The sequence below is a fragment of the Schistocerca cancellata genome, unplaced genomic scaffold (genome assembly GCF_023864275.1).
Source record: "Schistocerca cancellata isolate TAMUIC-IGC-003103 unplaced genomic scaffold, iqSchCanc2.1 HiC_scaffold_1092, whole genome shotgun sequence".
Lineage (NCBI taxonomy): Eukaryota > Metazoa > Arthropoda > Insecta > Orthoptera > Acrididae > Schistocerca > Schistocerca cancellata.
This window is the reverse complement of record NW_026047091.1, coordinates 1,934,870-1,952,423: the sequence shown is the minus strand read 5'-3', so window position 1 is coordinate 1,952,423 and position 17,554 is coordinate 1,934,870. Positions and strand designations below refer to the sequence as shown.

Sequence of the window (17,554 nt, the reverse complement as noted above, 5' to 3'; positions counted from 1 at the left end):
CAAATTAAGTCAAGTGATACTTAGGGTGTTAGCTTAGGAAATAAAACTCTAAAAGCAGGAGGTGGCTGATGGCTGAAGTAGAAACAGTACAAAATTCAGACTACCTGCTGCAAGAAATAAATTTCTGAAAAAAAAGAATATGTTAACATCTATTGTAGATTTCAGTGTTAGGAACTTTTTTCTGAGGTTATTTGTACGGGTGGAAACAGGGGAGGGGTGGTGGGGTGGGGGAACAGGAAAGCTGTAGAGGTAGACCGAAGCTCGAATACAGTAAACAGATCTAAATAATTCTTGTAGTTGGCAGTTATGCTGAGATGGAGAGGCTTACATGGGGCAGATTACTGTGGAGAGCTGCATCAATCCGTTCTTACGACTGAGGAACACAACTGAACAGCTAAGAAACAATACAGAACGTAAAGTTAGATTATTACAAGGACAAGTCCCCAGCGGTGGGATCGGATATAGTGATGTAGGTTGAGGTCCAACAAATCACACCCTCCAGCCGTTCACATTGGTGGGACCTACTTTGCAAGTAATCGCCAAAAATATTCAGAATTTCATGCAGTGCTTTGTATCTATGAAAAATAGCATCAATGTACAGACTCGTTGCACTGTGTTATGATTAAGGTACTAACTTCACATGCAAATGTTGTGGGCCCGAATCTAGTCACGAGCTCAAATTTCTAAAACTGTATAAATATAATTGGTTTAATTGTAATTTTTTCTATTCCTTTCCCACGTAATATTAGTCGTCGTATGAGATACATCATTGGTTCTCACTTCTCTTCGTATCAGTCTTTTTCCACTTGGATTCTTTGTTGATACGATTCTGGTTATTGTAATGTGTTAGCTTCAATTTAATTTCTTCCATTTTATTACCTTACATGTCCATTCATGTTATTGTATTCATTGTCTCTATTTCTCATTTTGCTTGAATATCGTTGCACTTATAATCCCTGCTTTAGCTCAAACCATAATAGGTGTTATTTTATCCCCAATAAGAATTTATGTTTTGAATGTTTGTATGATGATTGTCATAAAAAAAAAGATGTACATCTTCTATCGAAAAATACGTTCTTGACACGACTGCACAGTCAATATACACATATTATTAGGTCTTTTGATTTTCAACCCACAGATCGACATTTTAAAATGTTTCAACATCATGATACATAAATAAAAATAATTAAATTCACATATACAAATAATCCAAGTGGAAAAAGAATGAAAGGAAGAAGAAATAAGAGCAATGAGTAAGTTAATATGTTGAGTAAAATGCTTAGTTAGCAGTTTTATGAGGAAAGTATTGCAAAAATGCCTTACGAAGTGCAAAATCGTATGTTCCTCACGAATGTACCTTCCGAAGGTACTACATATATAGGCTGTACATCTCTAATACTCTCCGAGCTATTATTTGGACTGTGTCCACAGCACATGCGCAACACGGGTTCTGATTATCCATGACAGGTAACACATCGTAGCCGTAGTTGTTGTGCTGCGAAGCATTTTCTGTGTATTACAAGTTGTTGATTACAGGTGTAGTTCTTCGACGGGCATTGACTACTATTTCAGCTCACATGGGTATGGAAAGACGTTTGTGGTATTGACGGGAATCGATATTCTAAGAGGAGAGATCTACTCTGTTAACGACGATTAAAAAGTGAGCCTTTCTTTGCGGGCTACCTTCAATTGTGGAGGAAAAGCTGATCGTAGCACGTAATCGTACACGTCTTGTAGCTTGTACGGATGACAAGTTATATCAGCATGGAGAATGCCGCGAAAACGCTCTCGGAAGAAAGTAGTCCTAGTCCGTTGCTTTCAATCGGAGGCCGTGAGCTTCGTCAGACGAAAGAGGATGCAGCCTCCGTATTAAGTCGAGCATCAACACTTTTGTCGTCACAGAAAAGAAAATTTAGCTTGCATCCAGACTAATTCCAGTAACCACAAGAAGTACCTTGGAAGTCTTTATACTGCGACAATCTTTACATTGATCAGACCGTTGCTGGTTTCCTTAAGAACTACAAGAATGTTGGTAGAATTGATTTTTCTCATTTTTGCTGATGCTAAAATTGTCATGGAGTATGAGAACGGAATTTTTTCGCGACGACAGTCTTGAATAAAATCTTCTCTGTCTTCTTGCAACGTCATTTCTTCGTAAAACCTCGAACTTTCGACGATTACCATCATCGACTTTGTCGTGAGTAGCTGAATGTCGCGACCGCAGCTGTGGTGGACTTATATAGCTTGTGATTGGTCAACCTACTTCGATTTGCTATCATAGATGGTCTCAGACTTTGTGCTGGTGGCACCACCACTGCTTTAAGAACGTACGAAACTCGGCGAATGTGTCTGTTTCATCTCTATATCGACAGCTCGCTTCCACGCACTTTTCGCTGTAGGATGTAATAAACCAGGCAAGTTCTTGGGAAGACGGTGAATAAGATCTGTTTTTCGACTACCCGACTTCTGTATTCTGCTTAGGACAGTCTCTTCCTGAGATTTACAGTATCCTTCCCAAAATGCTGTACGCCAGGCCATCCATATCGCTTCTGACGGCTCTGCAGGTCGTCAACCGGGCATTAAAAATAGAGAATTGAAGGAATTAGGACGAGCTGAGTAGAGTCTCACGAATAAACGCAAAGTTTTCTTTGGTTAAACAAAAATTTTGTCCCAAGCATCTACGTACTGACATTTTGTTATTAAGGAGGTTGCAGAAATTAGAAGGTGCGAGGACCACTTCAACAAGGACAGCAGTTATACTTTTTCGGTGGGTGGAAGTGAGGCCTCCATGGAGATAAGGTCCAGAGAAATTCTCAGAACTGTTTACGCCCGCTAAAGCAGCACTGGCGCCATGAATGCAGACGTTGACACCACCATGACACTACGGCGACGTAAGCCGGTCAGCGAGCAGTCGTTCATAGCCTGTATGAATCTGCCACTGCAGCAGCCATAACAGTCAGTTGCTCCTGACGAAGGGCACAGTGGTAACTGTCGAAAGCTTGAAGTTTTAGCGAGAACTGAGGCTGAAAGAAGTCCGAGAATGTTTTATTCGTTGTTAACGTGAAGTGTCAGGTGGCGGCGTCGGAGTTGCAGCGGTAGCTGTGACGCTTGGCTTTTGGTGTGCTGCAGTTCTGGTCGGCGTACGTGCCGTGCGGTTCCCAGTACCTGGACTCGGTGCAGCTGACGCTGGAGCAGATCGACGTGATCCGCCGCCTCGTCGACAAGTACCCGGCGCACATGCAGCTCGTCACCACCGCGCAAGGTAAGTGTCAGGCAGGACTGCTGATAAAATATCGGTATATGAATATTTTTTTCAAAAAGTATTAGTTCGTATCGGCGGAATTTTTGTCACTGATTATACAGGGTGGAGAAAAATTGTCACGAAATTTTAACCCTGGATAGCTGAATCCAGTAGGAACCAGAATTACTAATGTTGTGTAGGTCGGCAACGCAAATTTTTAAACTACAGAAACGCTCCGATTGGCCTCGGGACTTCCCTGTTGCCGGATGCTCTGGACAACACTAGGTGGTAGCGCGACATCCTTCCACTCTGGGGGCCTGGGAGGCGAACCGTGCCCACTATACGCCCTCGCTCAAAGTCCGTCAACTGCACATACGGTTCACGTCCACGCTGTCGCGGCATGCTACCAGTGTTAAAGACTGCGATGGAGCTCCGTATGCCACGGCAAACTGGCTGACACTGACGGCGGCGGTGCACAAATGCTGCGCAGCTAGCGCCATTCGACGGCCAACACCGCGGTTCCTGGTGTGTCCGCTGTGCCGTGCGTGTGATCATTGCTTGTACAGCCCTCTCCCAGTGTCCGGAGCAAGTATGGTGTGTCTGACACACCGGTGTCAATGTGTTCTTTTTTCCATTTCCAGGAGTGTATGTAGTGGGTGGACTATGTGCGGAACTTGTGTCCTCCAGCGCATTAATTCTACTAAATGAGAAAAAGTAATGATTGGTAACTTATATTATCAATATTAGAGTCTTACAAAATTGTGATAATCGTAATGCTCTTTTGAGAATAATTTGGTTTCGTGGCTGACACAGAATCGAATTGTTTAGTTTTTACCGCTCAGAAAATTTTATTTTACCTCTCCGGTGGTAATTACCACAGGTGGGAACCAGTGATGTAGACAGATCGTCCGCCCCGTTCTGTCACATCGGACTATCTCGTGTTCGTTGATATGCAGTCCAGTGAGAGGGCTCCGCTGCGCATTGCCACAGCGGCGACCTCATTAAATTACGCGCTCGTGTTGATAGTTGCCAGGTAATAAACATTGCCTTCACTAAGCACCGTTAATGGGAGTTGAAAACTTGGAGAAATGTTCGGTCCACCCATACGTGTCTATTATCTGTTATGTCTTGTGCTCTTCCGAAACCCTAGAGGAGGTTGTGAGTAACACTGTACCTTAACCAGGAAGTGTGTGGCAGAAAGTGTGTGGTGGAGCTTGCTTGAGCCACACGCTATGGATTGTTTCAGGAAAAAATACGTTCGGCTACCAAGGGCACGCTGTCTTAAAACTTGCAGTCTGATAACAGCTGTATTCCACATCGAGAATCGTATCCAGACCAAAGCAGCTAACATACGAGCATTACTTCTGAAAGGAGGTGACGTGTGTTCGATTCCAGGACGTGCAATCTCTCTTAAACTGCTGTAAACGTTTCGTCACACTGAATACCACTATTCGCATTTAATTTTCATGCTTGCGTGTACATACGTAATCAGGATTTAATACTAGGACAGTTTAGTTACATTTTCATTTACAAACTGTATATGAGTAGTTTGTCCACAGCCCTGATCGGCAATGCAGCGTGTCGACGTCACAGAGACAGTTGAGCTAGTACAGCACTCCTCCACCATACGTGGCAGCAGGGCCGGCAACTTAACCGTAACCGGCGAGGGCTCGTTGCGTCGGCTCGCAGTTACCTCCACATTGCCTCCTGGGCGCTTCGTGTGAGCTTTTAACGGCGCTCCTCTTGGTGCGCCCCGCCCCGTTAACGGGCAGCCCGCTGTAATAATTTTCAAGTATGAAGTAAAACGTCGTCCCGACCACGCACTTACGCTGAAAGGCAATTCTGTCAGACATCTCATCTGTTTAACGGCGGTGCTACGCTGGGGCTCGCAGCAGCTCTGCCGATAGACCGCACCCCCTGCAACAGGGAAGCTACCTGGCGTTATGTTCTCGTGTAACGAAACGGCTTTAAAAGCCGTACTCACAGATTTAAATCAGTCACACGACGGATCCACAAGGTATATCATTAGATTTTTCCGATTTTAAAGCACTGTATCTTCTGCCTAAATTACGAAAACTTCAGGTACATTTTAATTCACGCAAAAGACTGCGATGTTTCTATTTTCAAACTAATCATCCACTTTGTATAATGGTTTACCTTTTACAAGTCTGCTCAACGTACAAAAGTTAGTGGTACTTTTTACAATTGAGTTTAAGACTACAGATTTCATTTAGTTTTCAAAAACGTTCAGTGTACCCTCCACGGAATGTACGACATAAGCCACATGGTGAGAGGCGACATGTCACGAATCACGCTGCCCCTCCCGCCGGAGGTTCGAGTCCTCCCTCGGGTATGGGTGTCTGTGTTCTCCTTACCGTAAGTTACACTACTGGGCATTAAAGTTGCTACACCACGGAGATAAGGTGCTACAGACGCGACATTTAGCCGACGGTAAGAAGGTGCTGTGATATGTAAATGATTAACTTTTCAGAGCATTCACACAAGGCTGGCGCCGGTGGCGACACTTACAACGTGCTGACATGAGGAAAGTTTCGAACCGATTTCTCATACACAAACAGCAGTTGACCGGCGGTGCCTTGTGAAACGTTCTTGTGATGCCTCGTGTAAGGAGGAGAAAAGCGTACCGTCACGTTTCCGACTTTGATAAAGGTCGGATTGTAGCCTATCGCGATTGCGGTTTATCGCATTGCGACATTGCTACTCGCGTTGGTCGAGATCCAGTGACTGTTCGCAGAATATGGAATCGGTGGGTTCAGGAGGGTAATACGGAACGCCGTGCTGCATCCCAACGGCCTCGTATCACTAGCAGTCGAGATGACAGGCATCTTATCAGCATGGCTGTAATGGAACGTGCAGCCACGTCTCGATCCCTGAGTCAACGGATGGGGACGTTTGCAAGACAACAACCACCTGCACGAACAGTTCGACGACGTTTGCAGCAGCATGGACTGTCGGCTCGGAGACCATGGCTGCGGTTACGCTTGACGCTGCATCACAGACAGGAGCGCCTGCGATGGTGTACTCAACGACGTACCTGGGTGCACGAATGGCAAAACGTCATTTTTTCGCATGAATCCAGGTTCTGTTTACAGCATCATGATAGTCGCATCCGTGTTTGGCGACATCGCGGTGAACGCACATTCTAAGCGTGTACTCATCATAGCCATACTGGCGTATCACCCGGCGTGATGTTATCGGGTGTCATTGGCTACACGTCTCGGTCACCTCTTGTTCGCATTGACGGCACTTTGAACAGTGGGCGTTACATTTGAGATGTGTTACGACCCGTGGCTCTACCCTTCATTCGATCCATGCGAAATCCTATATTTCAGCAGGATATTGCACGACCGCATGTTGCAGTTCCTGTACGGGCCTTTCTGGATACAGAAAATGTTCGACTGCTGCCCTGGCCAGCACATTCTCCAGATCTCTCATCAATTGAAAACGCCTGGTCAATGGTGGACGAGCAACTGGCTCGTCACAATACGCCAGTGACTACTCTTGATGTACTGTGGTATCGTGTTGAAGCTGCATGGGCAGCTGTACCTGTACACGCTATCCAAGCTCTGTTTGACTCAATGGCCTGGCGTATCAAGGCCGTTATTACGGCCAGAGGTGGTTGTTCTAGGTACTGATTTATCAGGATCTATCCACCCAAATTGCGTGAAAATCTAATCACATGTCAGTTCTAGTATAATGTATTTGTCCAATGAATACTCGTTTATCATCTGCATTTCTTCTTGGTGTAGCAACTACAATGGCTAGTAGTGTAGTTTAACTTAATTTATGTGGTATGAAAGTCTAGGAGCCGATGACTTCAGCAGTTTTCTCCGTCAGGAATTCACACATTTGAACGTACGACAAACAGCCAGAAGACATTCATTGCTGTTGGTACACTATCCTATCAAAAGTATCCGGACAACGCGATGTAATGAGGAATAGTGAGACTGATCCGGCAGTATTAAAGGTGGCGTGGTGTGTTGCGTTGTCAGTAGAGAAGCAATAAGAGCGGTATAGGTCGGCCAGAAGAGCTGTGTGGTTTCGAATGTCGACCAGTCACTGGACGCCACCTGAGTAACAGAGACATTTTTACTATATAGAGCTGCCCACGCCGACTGCTGGTGATGGGATAGTGACGTGGAAAGGCAAAGGAAGCACAACGGGGACCGCCGAACACTGCGGAGAGTCGTTGTAAGGAACTGCATGAAATCAGCGGAAGGAATCACCCGTGAGTTCCAAAGTGCTGTCTGCAGTTCGGTACGCACAGTGAATGTGCGCAGGGAGTTATCTCCATATAAACCACACATGCTGTAGTCAGAGTTAAGGGACGCTTGAGTTGCAGTAAAGAGCGACGACACTGGACAACGAATGACTGGAAACGAGTCATTTGTAGTCACTAATCACATTGCAACACAAAGGAAGTGGTGTTAAGATTTGGGGAGGTTTTTCTTGGCTAGGGCCGGCCGCGGTGGTCTAGGCGCTCAGTCCGGAACCGCGCGACGGCTACGGTCGCAGGTACGAATCCTGCCTGGGGCATGGATGTTTGTGATGTCCTTAGGTTAGTTAGGTTTAAGTAGTTCTAAGTTCTAGGGGACTGATGACCACAGATGTTAAGTCCCATAGTGCTCAGAGCCATTTGAACCATTTTTTTTCGTGGCTAGGCTCTCATCCTCGTATTGCGATTAAGAAAACCTTACATGAGGAGGAATATGAAAACATTTTACAGCGTTACGTACTGTGTCCAATAGAGAAAATGTTCGGATACGATAATTGTTCTTAATAGCATGACAAGCACCCTGTTGTAAAGTGACAGATGTGAGCCAATGGTTTGTAGACAATAATAATCCTGAAACGGACTGACCTGCGCAGAATTCCGGGTTGAATCCAGTGGAACACGTTTGACAGGGGTTAGAATGTCGGCTTCGCTGCGTACCCCAGCGTTCCGCATCACTACCTTCTTAGGTTTTGGACCTTGAGGAAGGGTTCCTCCCGATATTCAGACTCCTCATCGAAAATTTCTGCAGCAGAGGCAATCAACGTGATCCCCACCGCCTAATTGTGGGCGTTCGAGCTGTCATGGATGGCAGCAAGCAGTAGGCGTTTTGAAAAAAAAAAATTATTAGGATGTTATGTACTATGCTATGAGACCACGACGCTGCTGTGTTCCATTGTATTGTTTATTACAATTAATGTATTCCGGCATGATTGCCATCTTCAGGTTATATCAGGTCGTCTAGATATCCATAGGTGATACAGTCCTTAAGGCTTGTAAATAAAATTTCATTACAATACGTGACGCTGCGGAAGTATTATCACACTCATGAAAAGACATACGAGTTGTTTTTCGTAATCTGACTCTGAATTAATTGTTAACCAAAGAAAGCATGCATGTCTAATCGAGATTCGAGTAGGCATAATGAGACATAAAATATCGAAGTGTTCACCTATATCAGTTTGCAAGGCCGAATGTCCAAACCAGGAAATAAATGACTGGGAACCCCGTGAAGCGTATGTTGCCTGCGAGTAGTAGCCATGACAAGTCTGTAATAAAGTACAAAGCACAGAGTGAAACGCCATGACGTAAAGTTGTCGTCACGGACGTGACGGAGAAACCAGTAGCTATTTGAATCGTTAACTAAGCACAATCAGGTGTCAGATATCAAACATGTTCACCAGTAGCGTGAGATTGGAACCTGAAACGACGACACAAATGATTTGTGCCTCGCAGGGATTCGAAACCGGCGTCCTTAACTATTGTCTTATAGGTGCGAATAGACACAAAATATTTGAAGATATTTGTTTCTTCATCAGAAGCGAGCTGCGTCCCTCAGCCTGCAGCAAATTGTGTCACTGGAGACGAGGCAATTGGTCTCTCACTACAATTGCTTGACGTTCAGCGGGGGATTTTCTCTGCTCTTAGACACTAGCTCCCTGTCCTCCTACTGTGGGATCGTTCTCTTCCTGCCTGAGCCAGGGGTTTTGTTGGTAGCGCCTCTTTCAAGGTCATTCCTCCACCACCTCGTTGCAGCGGCATGTCGCACGCCATATCTTCTGCCAGGTTCTCTGACGGAACATCCACCTTCTTCAATACGGGTGACGAATCAATCTCGAGTTGATCTCTCCCAGTAACCCATTGCAACAGACGGCCTGATGTTTATTTCTGATTGCCTCACTTATACTGATGCCAGGGGAGGAAGTAAACACACAGTACGTACGTGAAAAGAAGAGGCAGAGGCAGAGGCGCGTGCTGCAGCCGCGCCGGCCCACCCCACAGCCAGCTCGCTGTGTTCGGTCTCGCCTCGGCACCAGGCTGTCATCCGTCCAGCTGGCCCACAGCTGGAGAGCCGCCAGTACAGGCCCAGCCCGCGAAGCCGTGCTCACCACACGTTCCCTCTACCCCACCCAAGTCTGTATTATAAACTGACGCAGCTAGAGCTATTTTGCTACAACATGAGCACGCACATCTACTTTTGACGTTTCATTTAAATATTTAACGAAAAATAAGTTAAATAATATACTCACGATAAATGTAGCAACTACAACAGATTTCAACTGCCTAGCTATCGCATGGTGCAGGAAACTATTCTTTCCTGTAAGCGCTTTGCATTAGATCTCGCCTGAAGAAAATATGTGTTCTGCCAAGATAACTAAGCAGATTATTAAAGTAAACAATTTTGGTGGCAACCTTGCCAAATAATTGTGCATATGTAGTATATCATTCAAATTTATAGCGCTTCTAAAGAGCACTCGATGTTTCTGAAACAATAAGCGCTGCACGACGCACATTACGTTCTGCTGAGGCACTTCATTTATATCGCAATAATACACGATTACACTGTAATTCACAGTTAAGAGCGTAAAGGATACACACAACCAATTCAGTTTCTCGACTATTCCACTTGCATATCAACCTCGAGAAAGACTAATATGAAAATCTTTATGTTTTGAGTTTTTACTTCCCTTATGTTATTACAATCGTAACATCATCCTTCGTGGCAACAAAATTGTTTGCATTCAGATGAGAAAGACGGTAGCTGAAATATCTTGAAAATAACGTCCCGTAGTGAAAAACCGTTTGTTTAAATATTGCGTCCCCAACTCGTCCCCCTGCCCCTTACCACCTCCAACCTTAAACGGAGAAAAAATAAAAACATGCCAGCACTCTCTCCCCTAATACGCAATACTACAAATCTGCTCCCTTGCTTCAACGTTACAAATATCCACCGTCAGCCCCATCAGGTAATGATCGCACAGTGCTGAGCAATATTCCAGAAGAGAATTTGAAGCCATTTTGACTATTTTTCGACCGTGACTGTCTAAAGAAATATGTAAAGGTTTTTCTTTCTTAAGTATACCGCTACCAGTCACAAACTTTGTCACCTATTCTATTACTTATTTATTTAGCGACATGTTTCGAGGGTTATACCTCATCTTCAGGCTAAATGGCATTACAAAAACCACTGTACAATAAGGTCATACTGATGTTACATAGTCTCTTCGTAAATTCTGTGGTCATCTTTGTTCTTCTGGCGTGGCAGTCTCGTTGTGATACGTTGCGGTGTTCCCATTTCCGTGACTCTCTTGATCACTGTTCACAAATTGTCACTAACATACCAGTAACCTGGAAACACGGTCACAAACAGTTCTGCAGTGCAGTCCACTGAGGTCTAGAGGTAACAATACTGCAGCTCTAGTACTCAAAACACACAAATCTGTTAATGAAAGCGTATCACTAAATACTCTGTTAACCTTTTTTTATCCTGAAACTCACGGCCATATTGTCGTATTTATGTTGTAGTCCAGTAAAGCTACTTGAGTATTACAAAAGACTTCACATTTCATTAAAATAGCTATCCGTTGTGTGCTGTTATGAGGAGACATCAGTTGTATTAGTGTAGTGCATATCAATAGCGTTTCCCGTTAGGTTGGAATGGAAATGAAGTTCCATGCTTCTTGACAGAGCGTAGGGGAACGATGCGGGAGACCCGCACAGCCCTACTAGGCAAGGTCGTAATGGAGGTGGTTTGCCGTTGCCTTCCTCCGACCGTAATGGGGATGAATTATGATGATGAAAGGCGACACAGCAATTCCCAGTCACCTCGGGGCAGGCGAAAATTCCTGACCCCGCCGGGAATCGAACGTGGGACCCTGAGCACGGGAAGCGAGAACGCTACCGCGAGACCACGAGCTGCGGACTCCCGTTAGGTTACTGAACAAAACAGACACAAATATCGGAGAAACTGTCTACAACACATTCAACTTTGATATCGGAAACCACTTGAGATGCGCAGGTAGTTTTGTGATCCCACTTATGTAGCGACTTGCTACTTCCGAGTAAAGCCCTGTTTACAGTTGATTCATAAGGGGCAAGAAAGATAAACACATGTGGGTGTCAGATTAGAAGATGTGCGGTTGGCGTGTTTGCCAACAAAGCTCCCGGTGCAGTCTTCCAGGTTGCGTTTCTTACTCTGCGACTGCAAGGCATTCCACTTGTTGGCAACAAATGTCTACTGCGAAGGACACATCCCTGTGAGGTAGACTGTAACACAAAACACCTTATTTGTGCTATCAGATTTATATCAGTAACAATTTATTTTATGGACCTATCAGGGTCATCGTTTGAGATAACATTTGTTATGGATTACCACCATACGGTACTTCAAATCGCCTTTAGGCTGCACTGATTTAGGTTTACAGTGACTTCCTTAAATCTGCTACAGCAAATGGCAGACTCAAACCTTTGAAAGGGCACGACGACTTCCAGCCCCATCCTTCCCAGTTCGAGATTCTGCTTGGCATATAATTTCGTTTTCCACGAGACGTTTTACCGAAATCCTCCGTCCTTCCTTTAAACCACAATATGACTACTGAAGGCAAGTGTTGCACGAAGGTTAATTGGTCTCCACACTTGCCGGTTACTGGATACACTGTCATTGACAATAGTAATAGATCGCAGAAACATCCTTCATCAACATTTTTGTGTCTTCCTCATTGTGGTTATTAATTTATAGGAAAATGACAGTACTTGAAACGATACAACTTGATTTTCTTGATAGCAATCACTCCATACACTCCATCGTTTGAGATCATGTTTGTTACGGCTTACCACTATTTGCCACCACCGCCTTCTCCCTATTATTTAACACAAACAGAACACAATGTCACAAGTGTCCGACTTTACTCTGTTTTAGACTCCATTTTCTAGTGCATTAACAATGTTCCTCATAACGTCAAAAATGAGAAACATTCAAGTAGTTATGGCACGAGCTCTACTACAATCTTGAACAAAATAGTTACATACGCTTATAGCAACATGTCGTACAAAATCGCCACGGAATATGCTGAAAGATAGTATTGTATGATACGCAACATTACATAGTCTTACACTTGCTAATTCGAGTGCAGAAAAGTCCTCTGGTGATCATAGTCTCTATGGCCAATGCGCTGCGATCACTTGGGTGGACACCGGGCTGTATCAAGTGGCTGTTGTCTGATGGCGCTGAAATTGGTCTTACCATGACAGGCACCCGCGAGCCCTTTCACAAACATGTTTCCGCATCATTTTTCTATTACTCTCTGGTCATAAAATGAACGAAAGTGTTTCTGACCATATGTCATACATACTCTTAGCAGACAGGTGGAATATGACTGAAAAAAGAAAGGAAAAGGATGGATTTGATATCACGGCTTTGCAATCGCACTGCATGACTTTGACTACGAGACCACAAACAAGTTATTCACAGCAACTGTTGAAGTGGAAGTCAGCATTTTTCGTACCGTGTGTTGCTTACCGCATTATGACAAACACATGATGCTAACATGTGTGAAATTGGTCGGACTGAGGCTAGCTTGTAATGGCTAAGGTATGGGCTTGATTCCCACTGGGTGTACCACTTTTTAGCAGCCACGAACGGATCCTCTTCACCTCAAGTAACGCCAAGTAATAAATGCAGGACAGTAATGTCATTTCAGTTCAACATTAAACATGTCATTTCACGACTGGTTGAAAAAGAGTTAGGTTATCAGAGGCGGATGTCCCCGCTAGCAGAAACTCTGTCTCTAGTAAACGTTCTTACACAAGTAATGTTATTTTAGTTCACGAATCAGTCGTCATGTGAGGTCATAGGACCTTCATTTCTAATTTTAAGTGACACTGGCATTTTGGAAACATTGACACTGAACAGGGATTCGACCTCTGGTTCTCATTTTTCTCTCGGTTTGAACCCTTCGACATGATACTGTCTCATCATTTCGTTCTTTTCTCACGATGCCAAATTCCTTCATGTCTCTGTGAACTGTGCGATCCTAACTACCAGTGAATGAGAATTCTTCGTGGGGCTTCAACAACAACGACAGTATAGGGTTGTTCTCCTAGGCAGCACAGAACTATTCGCTACGTTACCTCTAGCCGAACATGTGGACATGTCCCTATTGGTGAAGAAACTAATATTTTAAAAAATTTCTCGTCTATTCATCGCTATAAGACAATAGCAAAAAGTGCTGGTTTCGAATCCCTGCGAGGCGTAAATCATTTGTGTCGTCGTTTCAGGATCCAATAACATGCTATTGGTGAATATATTTAATATCTGATATCTGATTGTGCTTAGTTGACAATTCATACAGGTACTGGCTTCTGCTTCACATCCATCATAAAAGCTTTACTTTATGGCATTTCGCACTTGTGCTTTGCTCTTTATTACATACCTTTCGTAGTTACTTCTGAGGGGCAGTATAAGCTTCATGGCGTTGCCGATTCAGTGCTAACATATCATCTATATCCAGATTCGGACATTCGGCCTTGTAAACTTATTCTGATGCCCACTTCCATATTTTACCTCTCATTATGCCTAGTCGAATCTCAATGAGACACGCAAGCTTTGTTTGGTGAACAGTGGGCTCAAATTTGGGTCGCGAACAACAACTCGTCATGTCATTTAATGAGTGTGATAATGCTTCCACAGTGTCACTTATTGTAATAAAGTTTATTTTACAAGCGTTAGTTACTGCCTCTCTCTAATAACTTATTTTCTAATATTTGTTGTATCGTGATATTAGTTTACATCTAGACTGACTGCCATAATGAGCCGTGGTCTCTTATGGTAACGATTGTGTATGGTTATACGACTGAACCCAAACTGTTTCAGCGTTTAGAGGACCTGAGATACAGCTACGTTATGGTGGTGTCATTCGGAAGTGGCCCACTTTTTTGCTGCAAAGTGTACATGCTATAACATTAATTATCGGGTGAATCCTTTTGAAACCTTATGTTCTAGCTAGAGTAATTTGTTGTATGATAAAACAACTTTATATTAAACACTGTCGTGATGCTCTGAACTCGGATAAAATACGGACATGGACGAGTACGCTACAATATTTACTAGTCAATAGGAGTAATAAATTTCGAGCATCACAATAAGTTTCCTGGTGGCAGCTTTTGGTTGGTTGGTTGGTTGGTTGGTTGGTCTACTATTCATTAGGCAGGCGCGTAACTTGGTTGAGTTTTTCCACGTATTTAATAAATACAGCAGTCACATGACGGAAACCTTAGTCATCTCTAATATATTCTCCTCCACAAATTAAAACACTCTTCCAATGCCGGGCTAACTTTTAGATTCCATGGCTGTAGAAATCCCTTGGCTTTGAGACGAAGAACACGTCGAGCCACGTTCGGATTGCATTTTCATCCGGACAGGACGTTACTCAAGGACACGGCTCGACGTTTTCTTCGTCTCGAATCCATTGGATATCTACATGCACGGAAACCAAAAGTTACTCCGGCGTTGGCAGACTGTTGTAATTTGTGAACGACAATATATTAGAGATGACTGAGGTTTCCGTTATGTGACTCCGTTGTATATATTAAACGAATTATTTTTCAGCAGAGAGCCGAAATTATGAAAATCTGAGGGACCAAGGTAAGATGAATGAGATGGATGCGGAATGACCTACTAACTCAAACCCTGTACTTTGTTTTTGTCGGTCGGTCTATCAGAATGCAGCGTTCCTGGTTGTTGGTCTTGGACTGCGTCTGTAAGACGTCTCAGTTGTTGACACCTCTGTGAAGCACTTTGTAGAACGCCACACCGTCGCTGTTCCACCAGAAGCATTGCATAATCTTTTGTAGGTGCGAGCAGGTCATTGTGCGAAGGGATACTGCTTTATTTGGGCTCAATCACTCCCTTTTTTTTTCTTTATGTTACCATAATGGCGCCATTTCTCGTGACCAGTAAATATACAGGACAGGAATGGTTGGTGTTGTTTACGAACCAATTGATGACGAGCAAGCAGAGATGCACATATGGGCAGACTCGGACTTTCGCGATTTTGGGTTAGAGCATGCACCCATACAACCGATTTTTTAACCTTCCTTATTGCATGCAAATGTCGCACGAATTTCGAATGATCACAGTTCACAACATTGGCCAGTTCTCGAGTACACTACATCTACATCTACATGGTTACTCCGCAATTCACACTTAAGTGCCTGGAAGAGGTTCATCGAACCATTTTCATACCATCCCCTACCATTCCACTCTCGAATGGCGCGTGGGAAAAAGGAACACCTAAATCTTTCCGTTAGAGCTGTGATTTCTATTACTTTATTATGATGATGATTTCTCCCTACGTAGGTGGGTGTCAAAAAACATTTTTGCATTCGGAAGAGAAAGTTGGTGATTTAAATTTCGTAAATAGATCTCACCGCAAAGAAATCCGCCTTTGTTTCAGTGACGATGCCACCCCAACTTGCGTATCATATCAGTGACACTCTCACCCCTATTGCGCCATATCACGAAACGAGCTGCCCTTCTTTGCACTTTTTCGATGTCCTCCGTCAATCCTACCTGTAAATGATCCCATACAGCGCAACAATACTCTAGCAGAGGACGGACAATTGTAATGTAGGCTGTCTCTTTAGTGCGTTTGTCGCATCATCAAAGTGTTCTGGCAACAAAGCGCAGTCTTTGTTTCGCCTTCCCCACAATATTATCTATGTGGTCTTTCCAGTTTAAGTTGTTCTTAATTGTAATTCCTAGGTATTTAGTCGACTTGACAGACCTTAGATCTGTGCGATTTATCGTATTCCAAAAATTTATCGAATTTCTTTTAGTACCCATATGGATGACCTCGCACTTTTCTTTGTTTAGTGCTAATAGCCACTTTTCGCACCATACAGAAATTCTCCCTAGATCATTTTGTAATTGGAATTGATCATCTGATGATTTTAATAGACGGTAAATTGCAGCGTCATCTGCAAACAATCTAAGAGGGCTGCTCAGATTATCATCAAGATCATTTATATAAATCAGGAACAGCAGAGGGCCTATGACATTACCTTGCGGAACGCCAGATATCACTTCTGTTCTACTCGATGATTTACTGTCTATCACTACGAACTGTGACGTCTCTGACAGGAAATCACACAACTGAGACGATACTCCATATGCAGGCTATTTGGTTAATAGTCGCTTGTGAGGAACGGTATCAAAAGCCTTCTGGAAATCTAGGAGTATGGAATCGATGTGAGATCCCTTGTCGACAGCACTCATTACTTCATGGGAATAAAGGGTTTAGGTGTGTTTCACAAGAACGATATTTTCTGAATCCGTGTTGGTTATGTATCAGTAAATCATTTTCTTCAAGGTGTTTCATTATGTCCGAGTACAGTATACGCTCCAAAATCCTACTGCAAATTGAGGTCAGTGATATGGGTCTGTAATTCAGTGGGTTACTCCTGTTTCCTTTCTTGAATATTGGTGTGAGCTGTGCTTCTTTCCAGTCTTTATGAACAGACCTTCCGTCAAGTGACCGGTTGTATATGAATGTTAAGAAACGCGCTGTTGTGTCTGCATATTCTGAGAAGAACCTGACTGGTATACCATCTGGACCGGAAGACTTGCCTTTCTTAAGTGATTTGAGTTGTTTCGCAACACCTAAGATATCTACTATTATGTCACTCATGCTAACAGCTGCTCTGGTTTCGAATTCTGGAATATTTACTTCGTCTTCTTTCGTGAAGCAATTACGGAAAACTGTATTTAGTAACTCCGCCTTAGTGGCGCCATCATCGGTAACATTTCCATCGCTATCGCGCAGTGACGGTATCGACTGTTTTTTGCCACTGGTGTGTTTTACATACGACCAGAATCTCTTTCGGTTTTCTACCATGTTTTGAGACAATATTTCATTGTGGAAACTATTAAGGGCATCTCGCATTGGCGTCCGCACTAAATTTCGAGCTTTCGCGAAACTTAGCCAGTCTTGGGGATTTTGCGTTCTGAATGGGGCATGCTT

General features: G+C 43.7%; 1 protein-coding gene across 1 annotated transcript in view; it reads left to right on the top strand.

The window, feature by feature from the left end:
• Positions 1-17,554, top strand: part of LOC126154493 (dipeptidase 1-like) — a 1,598,597-nt gene that overhangs the window by 949,647 nt on the left and 631,396 nt on the right. The window contains exon 7 of the mRNA XM_049916146.1: positions 3,130-3,262. Coding sequence (XP_049772103.1) covers positions 3,130-3,262 — 133 coding nt within the window. The remainder of the gene's footprint in view (positions 1-3,129; positions 3,263-17,554) is intronic.